Source organism: Argopecten irradians, chromosome 8 (genome assembly GCF_041381155.1).
Source record: "Argopecten irradians isolate NY chromosome 8, Ai_NY, whole genome shotgun sequence".
Classification (NCBI taxonomy): Eukaryota; Metazoa; Mollusca; class Bivalvia; order Pectinida; family Pectinidae; genus Argopecten; species Argopecten irradians.
In genome coordinates this window covers 2,918,972-2,941,101 of record NC_091141.1, presented here as the reverse complement: position 1 = coordinate 2,941,101, position 22,130 = coordinate 2,918,972, and the positions used below count along the sequence as shown (strand labels likewise).

Here is a 22,130-nt window from a genome sequence, read left to right as displayed (position 1 = left end):
TGAATAACTATAATTATTGCCTGAATGTGCCAGATCTGCTGGATTTGGATCCATCTCAGAGAGAAGTGTTTTCCTTATAATTACCATGAACTTTTACCTGTTTGATTTACTGTAACTGATAATTACTTCGAAGACTATAAAACATATACACAATTTATTCCTGAAGATAAATGAATAATATTACATGGGCCTGGTTGTTACTAGAGTGATAAGTCTCATTACAATATTCAAACCAAGATAAAACTAACTTAACAATCTTCTCTGTTGAGGTTTCAGTCTCATTTCAGTCTCTTTTTAACCTTGATCAAAGAGTTTTTTATAACAAATTTTCTCTAACGGTAACAAGATTCTGAAGAATCCTATTCTTTTTTTACTTCCTCTTATTATAGAAAATATTATCACAATTTTTGCAACAAATGAGAAAACAAATTTCACTTATGTGATTATGCTAATTACCTTTTGAACAACTGGTCCTTGCTTTTTATAACGTCAGCTTTGATATTCCAAAGACTGTTTGAATATGGTGAAAAACTCTATTCATACCTTAGCTGCTTCAAGTTCTTTCTTCTTTCTTTCCTTTTCTAGCTGTTTAAGTTCCTGTTGTCTAAGCTTTTCCTCCCTCTCTTTCATGAGAGTTTCCCGATCCACCAATTTAATGGCGGTTGGTCTATCTTCATGGTCCTCCAGACGTACACCCAGATTCGGAAGTGTATCGTCACGAACTTGGTCACAAACCTTCAGGATGTCAACCACTGTCAACGATATCCAAAGAAAACTTTTAAATATTTGTTTCCAACCAATAGATTCTATTGGTATGAAAAGCTTCTGTATCAGATATGTTCCGTTCCATATCCAAATAAATTTCTAATATCATTCTACATGATTATATAAATAAAAGGATTCAAAAATATTTCAGGAATATGATAATTCCCCGATTTTTTTTTAGATTTTACCATATAAATACTTTTGAACTTAATCTTCCAAAATACTGCTAAGTCGGTAGAAATTAACCTTTTTATAACCTTATAGCCAATGCACATGAGTTACTATATATCAATGTGCCACTGACCTTTCTGTTCTCGAGACACCTTCCTCACGTCGTCACGGAACTGGGCAAACACCTGGAGGTATGGCATCACAGTGGCTTCCAGCTACAGATAATAACAACAGCATTATAAGATGGAGCTAATCAGGTAACCTATATTTCATTAATTATTGTTTCAAATGATCACCACATTTTGTCAGGTAAAACAATTCTGGATTTAGACCAAAATTGGGAATAATAATTTTTAGTGAAACAGACTTTTGTAATAATGGCTATGAGAATAGATATGATTGATCTATCACTCACAAGTGAAATTTTCACCATCGCACAATTTTCCCTGTAAAATCTCAAAAATTTCATCCTTGTGAAAAATACCAAGTATACTGCATCAGATTTTTTTTTCAGCATTGTAATTATAACTAAAATGAACGCTCTGTTACTTACATCAGTACCAGCTTTGCCTCCCTGAGGGAATCCTATCGCTGTCTCTGTCTCTATTGCACCAAAAATCTGTAAGAAGTAGGCATACAGAATATCAAACAATTATCATTTATCATATTAAATGCTTGTTTTTAAAATCAATATAAGGTCATATTTTTTTTACAAAATAGTGTCAGGGTTAATTGACTAGTACGTATACAGATAATTATTGTATAATCTAAAACATTGTAACAGCTAAAGTAAAATTATCAAAGTCCAATACCTCAGTACAGATCAGCATTTATTCCTACGACTAAATGGTTGATAAAATAAATAATCTTAAAGACCAACAAATATCCCTGTAAGTATGAGGTTACATTAATAAAATGTAGAATGACCTTGAGCATGTTGGTGATGTAGGCGGCTATGTTTTTCAACAGCATCCTATTGGGTAATCGTTTATCCACCTTACACTTGGTAATATAGATATTACAGGCCGATATGGCTTCTCTGATCACCTCCAACGTCTGACGCGTGTTGATGGAGTCTGTAAAATAGACAGATACATTTTATATTAGCATCACAAGAACATGTACAACCAATTGGTGCTAATGGAGTCTGTTCTAAATTGAATATGTTACTTGACATAAATTCAATGATATCAAACCACCATGCAACTAATGGATTTTTATGTACAACAATCAAACGACATCATCAACATATGTAGGGTTAAACAGCATAGCTACATAAAGGAACAGATGCATAGGATCTATCTACTACAAATTTTCAGAGACTTTTCAAATATACCATATTAGGTGATAATAGATAATATGTAGAATATGACATATATCAATGACTGGATTGGTTTTATTGGGCTCTACCAATCAAGATATATTGGTGCCATGACCAAGATGTCATTGGATTAAGACATTTTGGTGCAGTGACCAGGATGTCTTTGGAGTGAGATATTTTGGTGCAGTGACCAAGATGTCTTTGGACTGAGATAATTTGGTGCTGTGACCATGATGTCTTTGGACTGAGATAATATGGTGCTGTGACCAGGATGTCTTTGGACTGAGATGATTTGGTGCTGTGACCAGGATGTTTTTGGCCCCGAGATATTTTGGTGTTGTGACCAGGAGGATGTCTTTGGGCTGAGATAATTTGGTGCTGTGACCAGGATGCCTTTAGACTGAGATATTTTGGTGCTGTGAACACGATGTCATTAACTTTGAGATGCATTAAAACTGTAACAAATAAAATTTACTCACCACACAAAGCAGCATGTACATCTCTCCTCATGTTTAGGTAGCTGTTAGAAAATAGAAAACAAAAATATGCCAGAACCTTTAAAATATACATATTCCTCTCTTATAGCAAACCACATGATAAATTATAATAAATTAGTAAGATTCAACACTTCATTGTAATCTCTTCCTATATCTATATCATGGTAAACCTGTTGTATACCTACTCTTTGTTTGTTAAAATAGATGTTATGACAACTAAAATCCTGTTAAGGTTTTTCTCTTACGTTTCATTCATTGCTACTTCGTCTTCTGTCCATTTCTCAAATGCTGCTACTCCAGTGCTGGGGGTCAATCGTAGGACATCTTTTACTGTTAGGAAAAATTCCTGCACACAAAAATATATATATCAGAAAACATAAATCATTAAGTCTTCCATTTACAACCTTGAGCTTGAATGAAATATATGTCATTGGATGTTTGAGAACTGAGTGGAATGTCTGGTTTGTTCAATGTCAGTGACCGATTGGGGTGTGCTGTTTGGTGTTATTGGCAGTATGTGTAGTAAAATGGGGAGTGTATACAGATTTACCATTAGACACAACAAGAATGTTTGGTCTCCCAATAACACATACCCACACTTCACACTAACAATTAACATATCACAATATACTGGATGCTATCTTCCAATCAATTAATATTGTTTAATAATCAACCAACCAAAAGTTTGGTGACTGATACAGCTATATCTTTGTACCTACATTGACATTCTTTTCGTACTTTGGTACTAACATTGACATTCTTTTCGTACTTTGGTACTTACATTGACATTCTTTTCGTACTTTGGTACCTACATTGACATTCTTTTTGTACTTTGGTACTTACATTGACATTCTTTTCGTACTTTGGTACCTACATTGACATTCTTTTCGTACTTGAGTGCGACCTCCATGCTGTTGTCGCCGTAGTCGAGTGTGTCTTTCCATGCATGGAGAAGGAAGAGAAGCCGTAGTTGTTGGGAAGTGTGCTTCTTTAGAGCATCCTTGATGGAAATGAAATTCTTCAGAGACTTAGACATTTTGCAGTTGTCAATTGTCAGATGTCCAGAGTGGAGAAAGTAGCGGACCCAGTTGTCATTTTGGTAGTAAGCCTATGAAAGCAAATCAGAAATCAGACTGAAATCACATGTACACAAAATAGAAATAAGGGGAAAAGATTATGGTAGAAGTAAAGTTTATCTGTTTTCTTCAAATGTAAATTGATGCACAAGTCTTTATTTAAGTAATATATATGTTAATTACTATATCATATATCTTTAATATGTGTACTATGGACACATTTTAACACTTATAAGAAAGTTATGTAGGGAGTAACAAACCTCAGCCTGAGCCAGCTCGTTGTCATGGTGAGGGAACTTGAGATCAAACCCTCCAGTGTGGATATCTAAAGATTCTCCCAGAATGCAACTGGCCATGACAGAACATTCAATGTGCCAGCCAGGCCGGCCCTGTAAAGGAAAAACAGTGCAAGATTCATTGGTTTTTCTAAGAGGAGGAATCATTCACAAGAAATATAGAATAAATTCATCCTTTTTGAGATAAAAAACCCTATACTGAGACCATACCTTTCCCCAAGGTGAATCCCATGATGGCTCCCCTGGTTTGGAGGCTTTCCATAGAGCAAAGTCACTCTGGCTTTTCTTCTGTCCGAGCTGAGATTCTGAGACACTAAGTTCACCTTAAAATACAGGTAAAGAATGGCATAAAAGTTATATTTGATGTCTTGAGCTTCTTTTATATCCTTCTTATGTACAACTGTACAGTAGACAATAAAGGATAAAGCCATCTTATATAGAGCATTTTTTTCTAATTAGGATACACCTCATAAAACAGAAACTGTAATTTTCTTATAGATACAGGAATTGATTCAAAGTTCAATCTAAAACTGAAAATGATAATTTAAAATCACAATTCAGTGTATACATTCATTAGATTCTGGTCTAATATCAGAGTAAGGAGTAAGTGTAAGTGTTGGTACCTTCCCCTTCATTGAGTGCGTTGGCATCACCGACAGCCTCTGGTACCAACTTGCCGTAGAAATGTCCTTTGGAATCTGAGAATTCTGTCGTTTTAAAGTACACAGAACCATTGGCTTCATAGCTGTAACAGGACAGACTTAGTTAGAGATCCTGGGGATGTTCACTTTATTGTTAAAGATGCTCCACCGCTGACAAATGACATTTTTTCACTATCAAAAACATGAGCAGACAATTTAGTATTTTTCTTCAGTTACAAAAGTTACTTGCTTTACACCATTACCACCATTGAAAAGTTTGAGCTTCTAATTTCACGTCAAGTTAAAGTTACAAAAAATAATTAATTGCATCCCGAAAAAATTCCGTGGCACTATATCGTATATGGAATTAAGTACCGATTGTGCATGCACCAAAGGCAAGATAAATTATCTTTATAACATATATATACACGATTAAACACCAATTATTGTTCAAGTGATTAATATCATTTATGCTCTGTCGACGGTGGAGCATCTTTAACAAATTCAAACACAACATGACGGTCGACAATAAACAGATGAACCATCGAGGTCTCCTCTTGTTGTTGTGATTCTTACATAATGAACTATTATAACAGGATCAAAGAACCATAACTCTTGTAAAAAGTATGCCAGTATGTTGTGTTATCATGGTCAGGTGGCAGGATTATTCTTTCTTTTTGTAATTATTTACATAATACCATAAGTGTACATGTTTTATGTAGTAATGATATTTACATCTAATGGTTTTCAATAGATTAATGAAGAAAAAATGACATGTCAAATTTTCCCCCCAGTAACAGCACATATAACTTTAAGTATATTTTGTTAAAAAAACAAAGTGTACTAATATGATTGCACTAATTATATTTTCTGTGTATTGTAAATTTAGCCATCATAAAGATTGTGTGAAGTCATCATTGCATTAACCTGTTCAAGAACAATTTAGGGCTAAAAGATTGTGCTTAAAATAAAAATAGCATCAGTATGCTTTAGAAGGTCCATTACAAAGGCATATTTTTACCAATCACAGTGCGAATAACACCCACCAATCAAAAGGGGTCTTTCACAACAAATTACCAAGAGGTATTCTGACAGTCTGCAGAAGTTCAGCAAAAAATAATTCATTATCACTATAAAAAATAACTTACGCAAAATTATTGTCAATGATCTTCTGGACATAATCGATGACCTCGGGTATGTACTCTGTAACCCTGGTCAGTACATCAGCAGGCAGCACCTAAACAAAAAGGTCACATCAAGGGAGGTAAGTACATAATGAATCAGTACATAAGCAGGCAGCACCTAAACAATAAGGTCACATCAAGGGAGGTAAGTACATGATGAATCAGTACATCAGCAGGCAGCACCTAAACAATAAGGTCACATCAAGGGAGATAAGTACATGATGAATCAGTACATCAGCAGGCAGCACCTAAACAATAAGGTCACATCAAGGGAGTAAGTACATGATGAATCAGTACATCAGCAGGCAGCACCTAACATAAGGTCACATCAAGGAGTAAGTACATGATGAATCAGTACATCAGCAGGCAGCACCTAAACAATAAGGTCACATCAAGGGAGATAAGTACATGATGAATCAGTACATCAGCAGGCAGCACCTAAACAATAAGGTCACATCAAGGGAGATAAGTACATGATGAATCAGTACATCAGCAGGCAGCACCTAAACAATAAGGTCACATCAAGGGAGGTAAGTACATGATGAATCAGTACACCAGCAGGCAGCACCTAAACAATAAGGTCACATCAAGGGAGATAAGTACATGATGAATCAGTACATCAGCAGGCAGCACCTAAACAATAAGGTCACATCAAGGGAGGTAAGTACATGATGAATCAGTACATCAGCAGGCAGCACCTAAACAATAAGGTCACATCAAGGGAGGTAAGTACATGATGAATCAGTACATCAGCAGGCAGCACCTAAACAATAAGGTCACATCAAGGGAGATAAGTACATGATGAATCAGTACATCAGCAGGCAGCACCTAAACAATAAGGTCACATCAAGGGAGATAAGTACATGATGAATCAGTACATCAGCAGGCAGCACCTAAACAATAAGGTCACATCAAGGGAGATAAGTACATGATGAATCAGTACATCAGCAGGCAGCACCTAAACAATAAGGTCACATCAAGGGAGATAAGTACATGATGAATCAGTACATCAGCAGGCAGCACCTAAACAATAAGGTCACATCAAGGGAGATAAGTACATGATGAATCAGTACATCAGCAGGCAGCACCTAAACAATAAGGTCACATCAAGGGAGATAAGTACATGATGAATCAGTACATCAGCAGGCAGCACCTAAACAATAAGGTCACATCAAGGGAGATAAGTACATGATGAATCAGTACATCAGCAGGCAGCACCTAAACAATAAGGTCACATCAAGGGAGATAAGTACATGATGAATCAGTACATCAGCAGGCAGCACCTAAACAATAAGGTCACATCAAGGGAGATAAGTACATGATGAATCAGTAATCATCAGCAGCACCTAAACAATAAGCACATCAAGGGAGATAAACATGAGCAGTACACAGCAGGCAGCACCTAAACAATAAGGTCATATCAAGGGAGATAAGTACATGATGAATCAGTACATCAGCAGGCAGCACCTAAACAATAAGGTCACATCAAGGGAGATAAGTACATGATGAATCAGTACATCAGCAGGCAGCACCTAAACAATAAGGTCATCAAGGGAGATAAGTACATGATGATATCAGTACATCAGGCAGGCAGCACCTAAACAATAAGGTCACATCAAGGGAGATAAGTACATGATGAATCAGTACATCAGCAGGCAGCACCTAAACAATAAGGTCACATCAAGGGAGATAAGTACATGATGAATCAGTACATCAGCAGGCAGCACCTAAACAATAAGGTCACATCAAGGGAGATAAGTACATGATGAATCAGTACATCAGCAGGCAGCACCTAAACAATAAGGTCACATATCAAGGGAGGTAAGTACATGATGAATCAGTACATCAGCAGGCAGCACCTAAACAATAAGGTCACATCAAGGGAGATAAGTACATGATGAATCAGTACATCAGCAGGCAGCACCTAAACAATAAGGTCACATCAAGGGAGATAAGTACATGATGAATCAGTACATCAGCAGGCAGCACCTAAACAATAAGGTCACATCAAGGGAGATAAGTACATGATGAATCAGTACATCAGCAGGCAGCACCTAAACAATAAGGTCACATCAAGGGAGATAAGTACATGATGAATCAGTACATCAGCAGGCAGCACCTAAACAATAAGGTCACATCAAGGGAGATAAGTACATGATGAATCAGTACATCAGCAGGCAGCACCTAAACAATAAGGTCACATCAAGGGAGATAAGTACATGATGAATCAGTACATCAGCAGGCAGCACCTAAACAATAAGGTCACATCAAGGGAGGTAAGTACATGATGAATCAGTATATCAGCAGGCAGCACCTAAACAATAAGGTCACATCAAGGGAGATAAGTACATGATGAATCAGTACATCAGCAGGCAGCACCTAAACAATAAGGTCACATCAAGGGAGATAAGTACATGATGAATCAGTACATCAGCAGGCAGCACCTAAACAATAAGGTCACATCAAGGGAGGTAAGTACATGATGAATAAGTACATCAGCAGGCAGCACCTAAACAATAAGGTCACATCAAGGGAGATAAGTACATGATGAATCAGTACATCAGCAGGCAGCACCTAAACAATAAGGTCACATCAAGGGAGATAAGTACATGATGAATCAGTACATCAGCAGGCAGCACCTAAACAATAAGGTCACATCAAGGGAGGTAAGTACATGATGAATCAGTACATCAGCAGGCAGCACCTAAACAATAAGGTCACATCAAGGAGATAAGTCAATAAGTAATCAGAAAGTACATGATGAATCAGTACATCAGCAGGCAGCACCTAAACAATAAGGTCACATCAAGGGAGGTAAGTACATGATGAATCAGTACATCAGCAGGCAGCACCTAAACAATAAGGTCACATCAAGGGAGATAAGTACATGATGAATCAGTACATCAGCAGGCAGCACCTAAACAATAAGGTCACATCAAGGGAGGTAAGTACATGATGAATCAGTACATCAGCAGGCAGCACCTAAACAATAAGGTCACATCAAGGGAGATAAGTACATGATGAATCAGTATATCAGCAGGCAGCACCTAAACAATAAGGTCACATCAAGGGAGATAAGTACATGATGAATCAGTACATCAGCAGGCAGCACCTAAACAATAAGTCATAGGTATACATGATGAAATACATACATCAGCAGGCAGCACCTAAACAATAAGGTCACATCAAGGGAGGTAAGTACATGATGAATCAGTACATCAGCAGCAGCAGCACCTAAACAATAAGGTCACATCAAGGGAGGTAAGTACATGATGAATCAGTACATCAGCAGGCAGCACCTAAACAATAAGGTCACATCAAGGGAGATAAGTACATGATGAATCAGTACATCAGCAGGCAGCACCTAAACAATAAGGTCACATCAAGGGAGGTAAGTACATGATGAATAAGTACATCAGCAGGCAGCACCTAAACAATAAGGTCACATCAAGGGAGATAAGTACATGATGAATCAGTACATCAGCAGGCAGCACCTAAACAATAAGGTCACATCAAGGGAGGTAAGTACATGATGAATAAGTACATCAGCAGGCAGCACCTAAACAATAAGGTCACATCAAGGGAGGTAAGTACATGATGAATAAGTACATCAGCAGGCAGCACCTAAACAATAAGGTCACATCAAGGGAGATAAGTACATGATGAATCAGTATATCAGCAGGCAGCACCTAAACAATAAGGTCACATCAAGGGAGGTAAGTACATGATGAATCAGTACATCAGCAGGCAGCACCTAAACAATAAGGTCACATCAAGGGAGATAAGTACATGATGAATCAGTACATCAGCAGGCAGCACCTAAACAATAAGGTCACATCAAGGGAGGTAAGTACATGATGAATCAGTACATCAGCAGGCAGCACCTAAACAATAAGGTCACATCAAGGGAGGTAAGTACATGATGAATCAGTACATCAGCAGGCAGCACCTAAACAATAAGGTCACATCAAGGGAGGTAAGTACATGATGAATCAGTAATCAGCAGGCAGCACCTAAACAATAAGGTCACATCAAGGGAGATAAGTACATGATGAATCAGTACATCAGCAGGCAGCACCTAAACAATAAGGTCACATCAAGGGAGGTAAGTACATGATGAATAAGTACATCAGCAGGCAGCACCTAAACAATAAGGTCACATCAAGGGAGATAAGTACATGATGAATCAGTACATCAGCAGGCAGCACCTAAACAATAAGGTCACATCAAGGGAGATAAGTACATGATGAATCAGTACATCAGCAGGCAGCACCTAAACAATAAGGTCACATCAAGGGAGGTAAGTACATGATGAATAAGTACATCAGCAGGCAGCACCTAAACAATAAGGTCACATCAAGGGAGATAAGTACATGATGAATCAGTACATCAGCAGGCAGCACCTAAACAATAAGGTCACATCAAGGGAGATAAGTACATGATGAATCAGTACATCAGCAGGCAGCACCTAAACAATAAGGTCACATCAAGGGAGATAAGTACATGATGAATCAGTACATCAGCAGGCAGCACCTAAACAATAAGGTCACATCAAGGGAGGTAAGTACATGATGAATCAGTACATCAGCAGGCAGCACCTAAACAATAAGGTCACATCAAGGGAGATAAGTACATGATGAATCAGTACATCAGCAGGCAGCACCTAAACAATAAGGTCACATCAAGGGAGATAAGTACATGATGAATCAGTACATCAGCAGGCAGCACCTAAACAATAAGGTCACATCAAGGGAGTAAGTACATGATGAATCAGTACATCAGCAGGCAGCACCTAAACAATAAGGTCACATCAAGGGAGGTAAGTACATGATGAATCAGTACATCAGCAGGCAGCACCTAAACAATAAGGTCACATCAAGGGAGATAAGTACATGATGAATCAGTACATCAGCAGGCAGCACCTAAACAATAAGGTCACATCAAGGGAGATAAGTACATGACGAAATCTTAGATTAAAAATGAGAACATTGGATAAAGTAAAGTCTGTAGAAAGGTAAAATGTGAATTGTCTTTCATAACTGTAGGTGGTATATTTATTTTTATTCTGTTCCTCTGTTTAGCTATAAATTGATAAAATTTAATATAAGAAATCTCCAATGTTTTATATTCCCTCAGTGTAGATAAACTCACACATATACATTAGCACTATTAAGAGACTTATTATCTTAAGCAGTATTTCCGTCCTTTGACTTGCCAAGCTTACAAGGATACAAGAATAGGCTTGATCTGGTGTTTTGTGCCTTGGCTAACTGCTGTACCAGTATACTTAACTACAAGACTATCCCTTAACAATACCTGCATTTAGAGATTCTGGTGTTTGGTACAATAGACCAAACATTCTGTTTCTTGACCAGCTATACATGTACAGTGTACTGTAAACCAACTCTCATTCACAGCTACAAAATTTCACGATTTTTGTTTCAAAACTTTTTGGTGGCTATTAAATTTTGCAGATTTAAAATTAGACATAGATAATTTTGAATTGTGCAAAAATTGTCCAAGATCCAAGATATTTATTCGCAGAGATAAAGTTTTGAGAGTTTAACTTGATCCCGAAATTTGCGAAAGTAAATTGCACGCGCAAAAAAGTCTGTTTACAGCAAAAGAACATCTAGTATTTGCCCCTCAATCTGTATAGCTGTACTTACATTGAGAGACTCCATGTCTTTGTGGTAGTCTTCCTCCCAGTATTTCGGCAGTTTTAAGAAGATGGAGTTGTCGGTGACCTCTGACCCATGCTGTTGGTCTAGCCAATCACTAATGATGTCCTTTGAAGACTCCAGAAGATTCTGTAGAAACACATCTTATTACAAGCAAATAATGGAAATATGTATAGTTTTTATTATTCTTTACATTCATAACTTTATAAGTGATGGTAAATGTTTAAAAATATTTGACTTTCAAAACATGAATTTCTCCACATGTTGATAAAGTTTGAATAATAATACTTGACAATTTTCTGCATTATCTGATATATGAATTTTCATTGAGTAGAGGAAATACAGTAATTAAAACAATCTAGCTCACCTGTTGAGCCGCCTGAATAGCTGCCTGGTCTTTTGATTGGTTATTCATTACAGACTCCAGGTTATTCACGGCTATGTCAACCTTTGCTTTCTGTCGCTCATACATAGCTTTCTTATCGGGATCTGTTTCTTTGGTCAATTTTATGGAGAAAGGCTGAAGTAGATAAAATAATGTAAGTTAAAACAAAAGGACAGCATGATTTCGTATCCAGGTTATGTTGGTACCGTTTAGCGAGATGAAAGTTTTGAACTTCGTAGGGCAATTGTTGTATCACAAAAACATTGCTTCCAGTATTTATCACTTAAAACTACTGTATTAAGATAACAGGAGGGGGTGTACTTGTAAAATATGGACTAGCATTTCAGAAAGTTATTGCACAAAGTAAGCCATAATTACAAAAGAAACCAATCTACATGTTTTTTAAATTTTCAGTCTGCATTTAATTCCAGAAAAGTGAAATGATCGAGGCCTAAAAATGGGGATGAGATACATTTCCAAATGTGGTTGTTGTTCTTTATCAAACACCCACATGAATTTAAAAAAATCCTGTCTATATGACCTTCACCTTCATTGCCTGTAGTGTGTCGTCCATGACTTTTTTCCATGGATGACTTTCCCCAAGATAATTCTGCCAGAGGTAGTTCTGTCGCGCTCTTCGTATGATCTGCCATGACAAACAAACAGATGTTACAAGATTTGAACTTTGCGAGAACATACTACAAACTATTATATCCTCATGAAATATGTTAGTGTCATTTTGCAAGAGAGATCTAGCGTGAATTCAAAAGTTTCTTGAATAATTGGAAAAGGTACATTAACGCATAATTGTCAATAAGAGCCCTCATATTAATCATTAAGTAAAGGTCGTGGAAAAGGACAGAAGTATGTGAACAGTGAAGGTCGTGGGAAAATGACAGAAATATGAGAACTGTATAAAGGTCGTGGAAAAGGACAGAAGTATGTGAACTCTATAAAGGTCGTGGAAAAGGACAGAAGTATGTGAACTGTATAAAAGTCTTGGGAAAAGGACAGAAGTATGTGAACTGTATAAAGGTCGTGGAAGAGGACAGAAGTATGTGAACTGTATAAAGGTCGTGGAAAAGGACAGAAGTATGTGAACTGTATAAAGGTCGTGGGAAAAGGACAGAAGTATGTGAACTGTATAAAGGTCATGGAAAAGGACAGAAGTATGTGAACTGTATAAAGGTCGTGGGAAAAGGACAGAAGTATGTGAACTGTATAAAGGTCGTGGGAAAAGGACAGAAGTATGTGAACTGTATAAAGGTCGTGGAAAAGGACAGAAGTATGTGAACTGTATAAAGGTCGTGGGAAAAGGACAGAAGTATGTGAACTGTATAAAGGTCGTGGAAAAGGACAGAAGTATGTGAACTGTATAAAGGTCGTGGAAAAAGGACAGAAGTATGTGAACTGTATAAAGGTCGTGGAAAATGGACAGAAGTATGTGAACTGTATAAAGGTCTGGGAAAAGGACAGAAGTATGTGAACTGTATAAAGGTCGTGGAAAAGGACAGAAGTATGTGAACTGTATAAAGGTCTGTGGGAAAAGGACAGAAGTATGTGAACTGTATAAAGGTCGTGGAAAATGAAAAGTATGTGAACTGTATAAAGGTCTGGAAAAGGAAGAAGTATGTGAACTGTATAAAGGTCGTGGGGAAAAGGACAGAAGTATGTGAACTGTATAAAGGTCGTGGGAAAAAGGAACAGAAGTATGTGAAACTGTATAAAGGTCGTGGGAAAAAGGACAGAAGTATGTGAACTGTATAAAGGTCGTGGAAAAGGACAGAAGTATGTGAACTGTATAAAGGTCGTGGAAAAGGACAGAAGTATGTGAACTGTATAAAGGTCGTGGAAAAGGACAGAAGTATGTGAACTGTATAAAGGTCTTGGGAAAAGGACAGAAGTATGTGAACTGTATAAAGGTCGTGGAAAAGGACAGAAGTATGTGAACTGTATAAAGGTCGTGGGAAAAGGACAGAAGTATGTGAACTGTATATAAAGGTCGTGGGGAAAATGGACAGAAGTATGTGAACTGTATAAAGGTCGTGTGGGAAAAGGACAGAAGTATGTGAACTGTATAAAGGTCGTGGAAAAGGACAGAAGTATGTGAACTGTATAAAGGTCGTGGGAAAAGGACAGAAGTATGTGAACTGTATAAAGGTCGTGGGAAAAGGACAGAAGTATGTGAACTGTATAAAGGTCGTGGGAAAAGGACAGAAGTATGTGAACTGTATAAAGGTCGTGGAAAAGGACAGAAGTATGTGAACTGTATAAAGGTCGTGGAAAAGACAGAAGTATGTGAACTGTATAAAGGTCGTGGAAAAGGACAGAAGTATGTGAACTGTATAAAGGTCGTGGAAAAGGACAGAAGTATGTGAACTGTATAAAAGGTCGTGGGAAAAGGACAGAAGTATGTGAACTGTATAAAGGTCGTGGAAAAAGGACAGAAGTATGTGAACTGTATAAAGGTCGTGGAAAAGGACAGAAGTATGTGAACTGTATAAAGGTCGTGGAAAAGGACAGAAGTATGTGAACTGTATAAAGGTCGTGGAAAGCAGAAGTATGTGAACTGTGTAAAAGGACAGAAAAGTACAGAAGTGTGAACTGTATAAAGGTCGTGGAAAAAGGACAGAAGTATGTGAACTGTATAAAGGTCGTGGGAAAAGGACAGAAGTATGTGAACTGTATAAAGGTCGTGGAAAAGGACAGAAGTATGTGAACTGTATAAAGGTCGTGGGAAAAGGACAGAAGTATGTGAACTGTATAAAGGTCGTGGAAAAGGACAGAAGTATGTGAACTGTATAAAGGTCGTGGGAAAAGGACAGAAGTATGTGAACTGTATAAAGGTCGTGGAAAATGACAGAAGTATGTGAACTGTATAAAGGTCGTGGGAAAAGGACAGAAGTATGTGAACTGTATAAAGGTCGTGGAAAAGGACAGAAGTATGTGAACTGTATAAAGGTCGTGGGAAAAGGACAGAAGTATGTGAACTGTATAAAGGTCGTGGAAAAGGACAGAAGTATGTGAACTGTATAAAGGTCGTGGAAAAGGACAAAGTAGTGACTGTAAAAGGTCTGGAAAGACAGAAGTATGTGAACTGTATAAAGGTCGTGGGAAAAGGACAGAAGTATGTGAACTGTATAAAGGTCGTGGAAAAGGACAGAAGTATGTGAACTGTATAAAGGTCGTGGAAAAGGACAGAAGTATGTGAACTGTATAAAGGTCGTGGAAAAGGACAGAAGTATGTGAACTGTATAAAGGTCGTGGAAAAGGACAGAAGTATGTGAACTGTATAAAGGTCGTGGAAAAGGACAGAAGTATGTGAACTGTATAAAGGTCGTGGGAAAAGGACAGAAGTATGTGAACTGTATAAAGGTCGTGGAAAAGGACAGAAGTATGTGAACTGTATAAAGGTCGTGGGAAAAGGACAGAAGTATGTGAACTGTATAAAGGTCTTGGGAAAAGGACAGAAGTATGTGAACTGTATAAAGGTCGTGGGAAAAGGACAGAAGTATGTGAACTGTATAAAGGTCGTGGGAAAAGGACAGAAGTATGTGAACTGTATAAAGGTCGTGGGAAAAGGACAGAAGTATGTGAACTGTATAAAGGTCTTGGGAAAAGGACAGAAGTATGTGAACTGTATAAAGGTCGTGGAAAAGGACAGAAGTATGTGAACTGTATAAAGGTCTTGGGAAAAGGACAGAAGTATGTGAACTGTATAAAGGTCGTGGGAAAAGGACAGAAGTATGTGAACTGTATAAAGGTCGTGGGAAAAGGACAGAAGTATGTGAACTGTATAAAGGTTGTGGAAAAGGACAGAAGTATGTGAACTGTATAAAGGTCGTGGGAAAAGGACAGAAGTATGTGAACTGTATAAAGGTCGTGGAAAAGGACAGAAGTATGTGAACTGTATAAAGGTCGTGGGAAAAGGACAGAAGTATGTGAACTGTATAAAGGTCGTGGAAAAGGACAGAAGTATGTGAACTGTATAAAGGTCTTGGGAAAAGGACAGAAGTATGTGAACTGTATAAAGGTCGTGGGAAAAGGACAGAAGTATGTGAACTGTATAAAGGTCGTGGAAAAGGACAGAAGTATGTGAACTGTATAAAGGTCGTGGGAAAAGGACAGAAGTATGTGAACTGTATAAAGGTCGTGGGAAAAGGACAGAAGTATGTGAACTGTATAAAGGTCGTGGAAAAGGACAGAAGTATGTGAACTGTATAAAGGTCGTGGGAAAAGGACAGAAGTATGTGAACTGTATAAAGGTCGTGGAAAAGGACAGAAGTATGTGAACTGTATAAAGGTCGTGGGAAAAGGACAGAAGTATGTGAACTGTATAAAGGTCGTGGGAAAAGGACAGAAGTATGTGAACTGTATAAAGGTCTTGGGAAAAGGACAGAAGTATGTGAACTGTATAAAGGTCGTGGGAAAAGGACAGAAGTATGTGAACTGTATAAAGGTCTTGGGAAAAGGACAGAAGTATGTGAACTGTATAAAGGTCGTGGGAAAAGGACAGAAGTATGTGAACTGTATAAAGGTCGTGGAAAAGGACAGAAGTATGTGAACTGTATAAAGGTCGTGGAAAAGGACAGAAGTATGTGAACTGTATAAAGGTCTTGGGAAAAGGACAGAAGTATGTGAACTGTATAAAGGTCGTGGGAAAAGGACAGAAGTATGTGAACTGTATAAAGGTCGTGGAAAAGGACAGAAGTATGTGAACTGTATAAAGGTCTTGGGAAAAGGACAGAAGTATGTGAACTGTATAAAGGTCGTGGAAAAGGACAGAAGTATGTGAACTGTATAAAGGTCGTGGGAAAAGGACAGAAGTATGTGAACTGTATAAAGGTCGTGGGACAGAAGTATGTGAACTGTAAAAGGTCGTGGAAAAGGACAGAAGTATGTGAACTGTATAAAGGTCTTGGGAAAAGGACAGAAGTATGTGAACTGTATAAAGGTCGTGGGAAAAGGACAGAAGTATGTGAACTGTATAAAGGTCGTGGAAAAGGACAGAAGTATGTGAACTGTATAAAGGTCTTGGGAAAAGGACAGAAGTATGTGAACTGTATAAAGGTCGTGGAAAAGGACAGAAGTATGTGAACTGTATAAAGGTCGTGGAAAAGGACAGAAGTATGTGAACTGTATAAAGGTCTTGGGAAAAGGACAGAAGTATGTGAACTGTATAAAGGTCGTGGAAAAGGACAGAAGTATGTGAACTGTATAAAGGTCGTGGGAAAAGGACAGAAGTATGTGAACTGTATAAAGGTCGTGGGAAAAGGACAGAAGTATGTGAACTGTATAAAGGTCGTGGAAAAGGACAGAAGTATGTGAACTGTATAAAGGTCGTGGGAAAAGGACAGAAGTATGTGAACTGTATAAAGGTCGTGGAAAAGGACAGAAGTATGTGAACTGTATAAAGGTCTGGAAAAGGACAGAAGTATGTGAACTGTATAAAGGTCTTGGAAAAGGACAGAAGTATGTGAACTGTATAAAGGTTGTGGAAAAGGACAGAAGTATGTGAACTGTATAAAGGTCGTGGAAAAGGACAGAAGTATGTGAACTGTATAAAGGTCTTGGGAAAAGGACAGAAGTATGTGAACTGTATAAAGGTCGTGGGAAAAGGACAGAAGTATGTGAACTGTATAAAGGTTGTGGAAAAGGACAGAAGTATGTGAACTGTATAAAGGTCGTGGAAAAGGACAGAAGTATGTGAACTGTATAAAGGTCGTGGGAAAAGGACAGAAGTATGTGAACTGTATAAAGGTCGTGGGAAAAGGACAGAAGTATGTGAACTGTATAAAGGTCGTGGAAAAGGACAGAAGTATGTGAACTGTATAAAGGTCGTGGAAAAGGACAGAAGTATGTGAACTGTATAAAGGTCGTGGAAAAGGACAGAAGTATGTGAACTGTATAAAGGTTGTGGGAAAAGGACAGAAGTATGTGAACTGTATAAAGGTCATGGAAAAGGACAGAAGTATGTGAACTGTATAAAGGTCGTGGAAAAGGACAGAAGTATGTGAACTGTATAAAGGTCTTGGGAAAAGGACAGAAGTATGTGAACTGTATAAAGGTCGTGGAAAAGGACAGAAGTATGTGAACTGTATAAAGGTCGTGGGAAAAGGACAGAAGTATGTGAACTGTATAAAGGTCGTGGAAAAGGACAGAAGTATGTGAACTGTATAAAGGTCGTGGGAAAAGGACAGAAGTATGTGAACTGTATAAAGGTCGTGGAAAATGACAGAAGTATGTGAACTGTATAAAGGTCGTGGAAAATGACAGAAGTATGTGAACTAGTGTGTAAAGGTCGTGGAAAAGGACAGAAGTATGTGAACTGTATAAAGGTCGTGGAAAATGACAGAAGTATGTGAACTGTATAAAGGTCGTGGAAAAGGACAGAAGTATGTGAACTGTATAAAGGTCTTGGGAAAATGACAGAAGTATGTGAACTATGTGAACTGTATAAAGGTCGTGGAAAAGGACAGAAGTATGTGAACTGTATAAAGGTCGTGGAAAAGGACAGAAGTATGTGAACTGTATAAAGGTCGTGGAAAATGACAGAAGTATGTGAACTGTATAAAGGTCATGGAAAAGGACAGAAGTATGTGAACTGTATAAAGGTCTTGGGAAAATGACAGAAGTATGTGAACTGTATAAAGGTCGTGGGAAAATGACAGAAGTATGTGAACTGTAAAGGTCGTGGAAAAGGACAAAGTATGTGAACTGGATTTGATCTGAAAGTGAAAGGTAAAAACTGCAATGTTGGGAGATCAATCCCAACAGCTCCTTATTACCATTCCGTACAAAGATGCATGGTGATGAAGGCAGTTACCCAGTAGGGGTTTTGGTCAGGTAATTAAATTATAAATACTGTATGTTTTCCGTTTGAAGGTATAATTTTCAGTTTTCTTTAGTGGATAAAAAAAAAAAATCTCAATCTTTTCATCTTAATCTCAAGTTTGTGCATGGCCGGTATAATATCTTACCTTGTCATCAACATCTGTGATGTTCATACAGTAGAGTACATCATAATTAAAATAGTTCTGCATGACTCGGCGCAGAATGTCAAAGGAAATGTACGACCTGCAATATAAGACCGTGGGTTAAGTACAATTTAACATGGGTTAAGTACAATTTAACGTGGGTTAAGTACAATTTAACGTGGGTTAAGTACAATTTTCTGTAGATTGGTTCCACCATCTATGAATTAATAACTGAATAAGAAGCTATATCTACTTGTACATACCTGGCATGCCCCATATGTGAGGCGTCGTATACAGTAGGTATATCTACTTGTACATACCTGGCATGCCCCATATGTGAGGCGTCGTATACAGTAGGTATATCTACTTGTACATACCTGGCATGCCCCATATGTGAGGCGTCGTATACAGTAGGTATATCTACTTGTACATACCTGGCATGCCCCATATGTGAGGCGTCGTATACAGTAGGTATATCTACTTGTACATACCTGGCATGCCCCATATGTGAGGCGTAGTATACAGTAGGTATATCTACTTGTACATACCTGGCATGCCCCATATGTGAGGCGTCGTAGTAGGTATATCTACTTGTACATACCTGGCATGCCCCATATGTGAGGCGTCGTAGTAGGTATATCTACTTGTACATACCTGGCATGCCCCATATGTGAGGCGTCGTATACAGTAGGTATATCTACTTGTACATACCTGGCATGCCCCATATGTGAGGCGTCGTAGTAGGTATATCTACTTGTACATACCTGGCATGCCCCATATGTGAGGCGTCGTAGTAGGTATATCTACTTGTACATACCTGGCATGCCCCATATGTGAGGCGTCGTATACAGTAGGTATATCTACTTGTACATACCTGGCATGCCCCATATGTGAGGCGTCGTATACAGAAGCTATATCTACTTGTACATACCTGGCATGCCCCATATGTGAGGCGTCGTATACAGTAGGTATATCTACTTGTACATACCTGGCATGCCCCATATGTGAGGCGTCATATACAGAAGGTATATCTACTTGTACATACCTGGCATGCCCCATATGTGAGGCGTCGTATACAGTAGGTATATCTACTTGTATATACCTGGCATGCCCCATATGTGAGGCGTCGTAGTAGGTATATCTACTTGTACATACCTGGCATGCCCCATATGTGAGGCGTCGTATACAGTAGGTATATCTACTTGTACATACCTGGCATGCCCCATATGTGAGGCGTCGTATACAGTAGGTATATCTACTTGTACATACCTGGCATGCCCCATATGTGAGGCGTCGTATACAGAAGCTATATCTACTTGTACATACCTGGCATGCCCCATATGTGAGGCGTCGTATACAGTAGGTATATCTACTTGTACATACCTGGCATGCCCCATATGTGAGGCGTCGTATACAGTAGGTATATCTACTTGTACATACCTGGCATGCCCCATATGTGAGGCGTCGTATACAGTAGGTATATCTACTTGTACATACCTGGCATGCCCCATATGTGAGGCGTCGTAGTAGGTATATCTACTTGTACATACCTGGCATGCCCCATATGTGAGGCGTCGTATACAGTAGGTATATCTACTTGTACAATACCTGGCATGCCCCATATGTGAGGCGTCGTATACAGTAGGTATATCTACTTGTACATACCTGGCATGCCCCATATGTGAGGCGTCGTAGTAGGTATATCTACTTGTACATACCTGGCATGCCCCATATGTGAGGCGTCGTATACAGTAGGTATATCTACTTGTACATACCTGGCATGCCCCATATGTGAGGCGTCGTATACAGAAGCTATATCTACTTGTACATACCTGGCATGCCCCATATGTGAGGCGTCGTATACAGTAGGTATATCTACTTGTACATACCTGGCATGCCCCATATGTGAGGCGTCGTATACAGTAGGTATATCTACTTGTACATACCTGGCATGCCCCATATGTGAGGCGTCGTATACAGTAGGTCCACAGCTGTACCATAAAACGCGGCGGCCATTTTGGGGCACAAACACTTCCTGTAAACAAAGATGGATTATTTAGTAGAACTGATTTAAAAAAAAAAGAGATTTGAAGCTAAAGTAAGTGCTACTTGTGTACAATATTATTTAAGCACCAGACATGATGAGTGCTAAAATGTCTGGCGATTTACCAATAACTCTCATGTCTTGATTCCCTGTACAGTAAACCTTTCCTCTATATAATCATCACATGTCAAATAAAACCAATCTGACAATTTCATCACAATTTTGTGGATTTAAAACTCCACTCAGTAGCCATGCTGCATCAGTTGGTGTTTACAGATGTAAGTTTGTCTGTATTATGTATTAGGTACAATTTAATTAGTACTATTGTACTAAGGTATATGTTTGCTTTAGCTACTGTTATAAGATTGAAGGCTCAGACTTTTATACACAGTTTCAAATTCTGGCATCTATAATTTCCTTAAGGATATAAAACATCAGCAGCAATTTTCTATTTGATTATTTAAAAAAAAAAAAGATTTTTGTTTTGTTTTTGTTTCGTTTATTGAAATGAAGTCGATTTTCATTGTTTTGGTTTTGAAATTAATGGAGAAATTAAAAAAATATATACATGTTGTTATCCAGGTCATAGAGATAATGTGTTTTCTATATTATACTGTAAAAGTTAACCAGTATTGAGACTGCAGTTCTCCAGTTTTAATAAAAGATAAGTTATATCATTCATTTAAGCAACATCTGGTAACATAAATAAAAGCACTGTATATATACAAAGCGATGGTTTTGGTCAATGTTTTCTCCATCACTACAGGATTCTATCTGTTTTGACAAAAACTTATCATAATTGATTGACTTGTCCATAGGAAAGCATTACAGAAGAGGAGAAAGGTTCCTTAACTTCAGCATACTTCTTTTCCTTTTTTTTTTCTTATGGATATTTTCAGTTAATATTTTTCCGTTAATTATGTAATATGTATTAATAATGTATTACAAATTATGATATATGTAATCATTATTATCACTGAAATTACTAGAATAGCTATCAAAGACAGGAAGCAGGGAAGGAAAATGTTGGCATCATGGAAGGAAATTGGCTCCCGGTGTTACAGTATATAAGGACAAAACACAGACATGATA

The 22,130-nt window shown here is 38.0% G+C and overlaps 1 protein-coding gene across 1 annotated transcript in view; it reads right to left on the bottom strand.

The window, feature by feature from the left end:
* The window catches only part of LOC138329093 (cysteine--tRNA ligase, cytoplasmic-like), a 211,417-nt gene that overhangs the window by 5,534 nt on the left and 183,753 nt on the right, over nucleotides 1–22,130 (bottom strand). The window contains exons 5-20 of the mRNA XM_069275836.1: nucleotides 20,941–21,029; nucleotides 18,998–19,094; nucleotides 12,565–12,663; nucleotides 12,000–12,152; nucleotides 11,621–11,761; nucleotides 5,916–6,004; nucleotides 4,750–4,871; nucleotides 4,337–4,449; nucleotides 4,091–4,219; nucleotides 3,629–3,862; nucleotides 3,000–3,100; nucleotides 2,737–2,777; nucleotides 1,864–2,012; nucleotides 1,490–1,555; nucleotides 1,070–1,151; nucleotides 544–752 (exon numbers count right to left, since the gene is read on the bottom strand). Coding sequence (XP_069131937.1) covers nucleotides 544–752; nucleotides 1,070–1,151; nucleotides 1,490–1,555; nucleotides 1,864–2,012; nucleotides 2,737–2,777; nucleotides 3,000–3,100; nucleotides 3,629–3,862; nucleotides 4,091–4,219; nucleotides 4,337–4,449; nucleotides 4,750–4,871; nucleotides 5,916–6,004; nucleotides 11,621–11,761; nucleotides 12,000–12,152; nucleotides 12,565–12,663; nucleotides 18,998–19,094; nucleotides 20,941–21,029 — 1,914 coding nt within the window. The remainder of the gene's footprint in view (nucleotides 1–543; nucleotides 753–1,069; nucleotides 1,152–1,489; nucleotides 1,556–1,863; nucleotides 2,013–2,736; nucleotides 2,778–2,999; nucleotides 3,101–3,628; nucleotides 3,863–4,090; nucleotides 4,220–4,336; nucleotides 4,450–4,749; nucleotides 4,872–5,915; nucleotides 6,005–11,620; nucleotides 11,762–11,999; nucleotides 12,153–12,564; nucleotides 12,664–18,997; nucleotides 19,095–20,940; nucleotides 21,030–22,130) is intronic.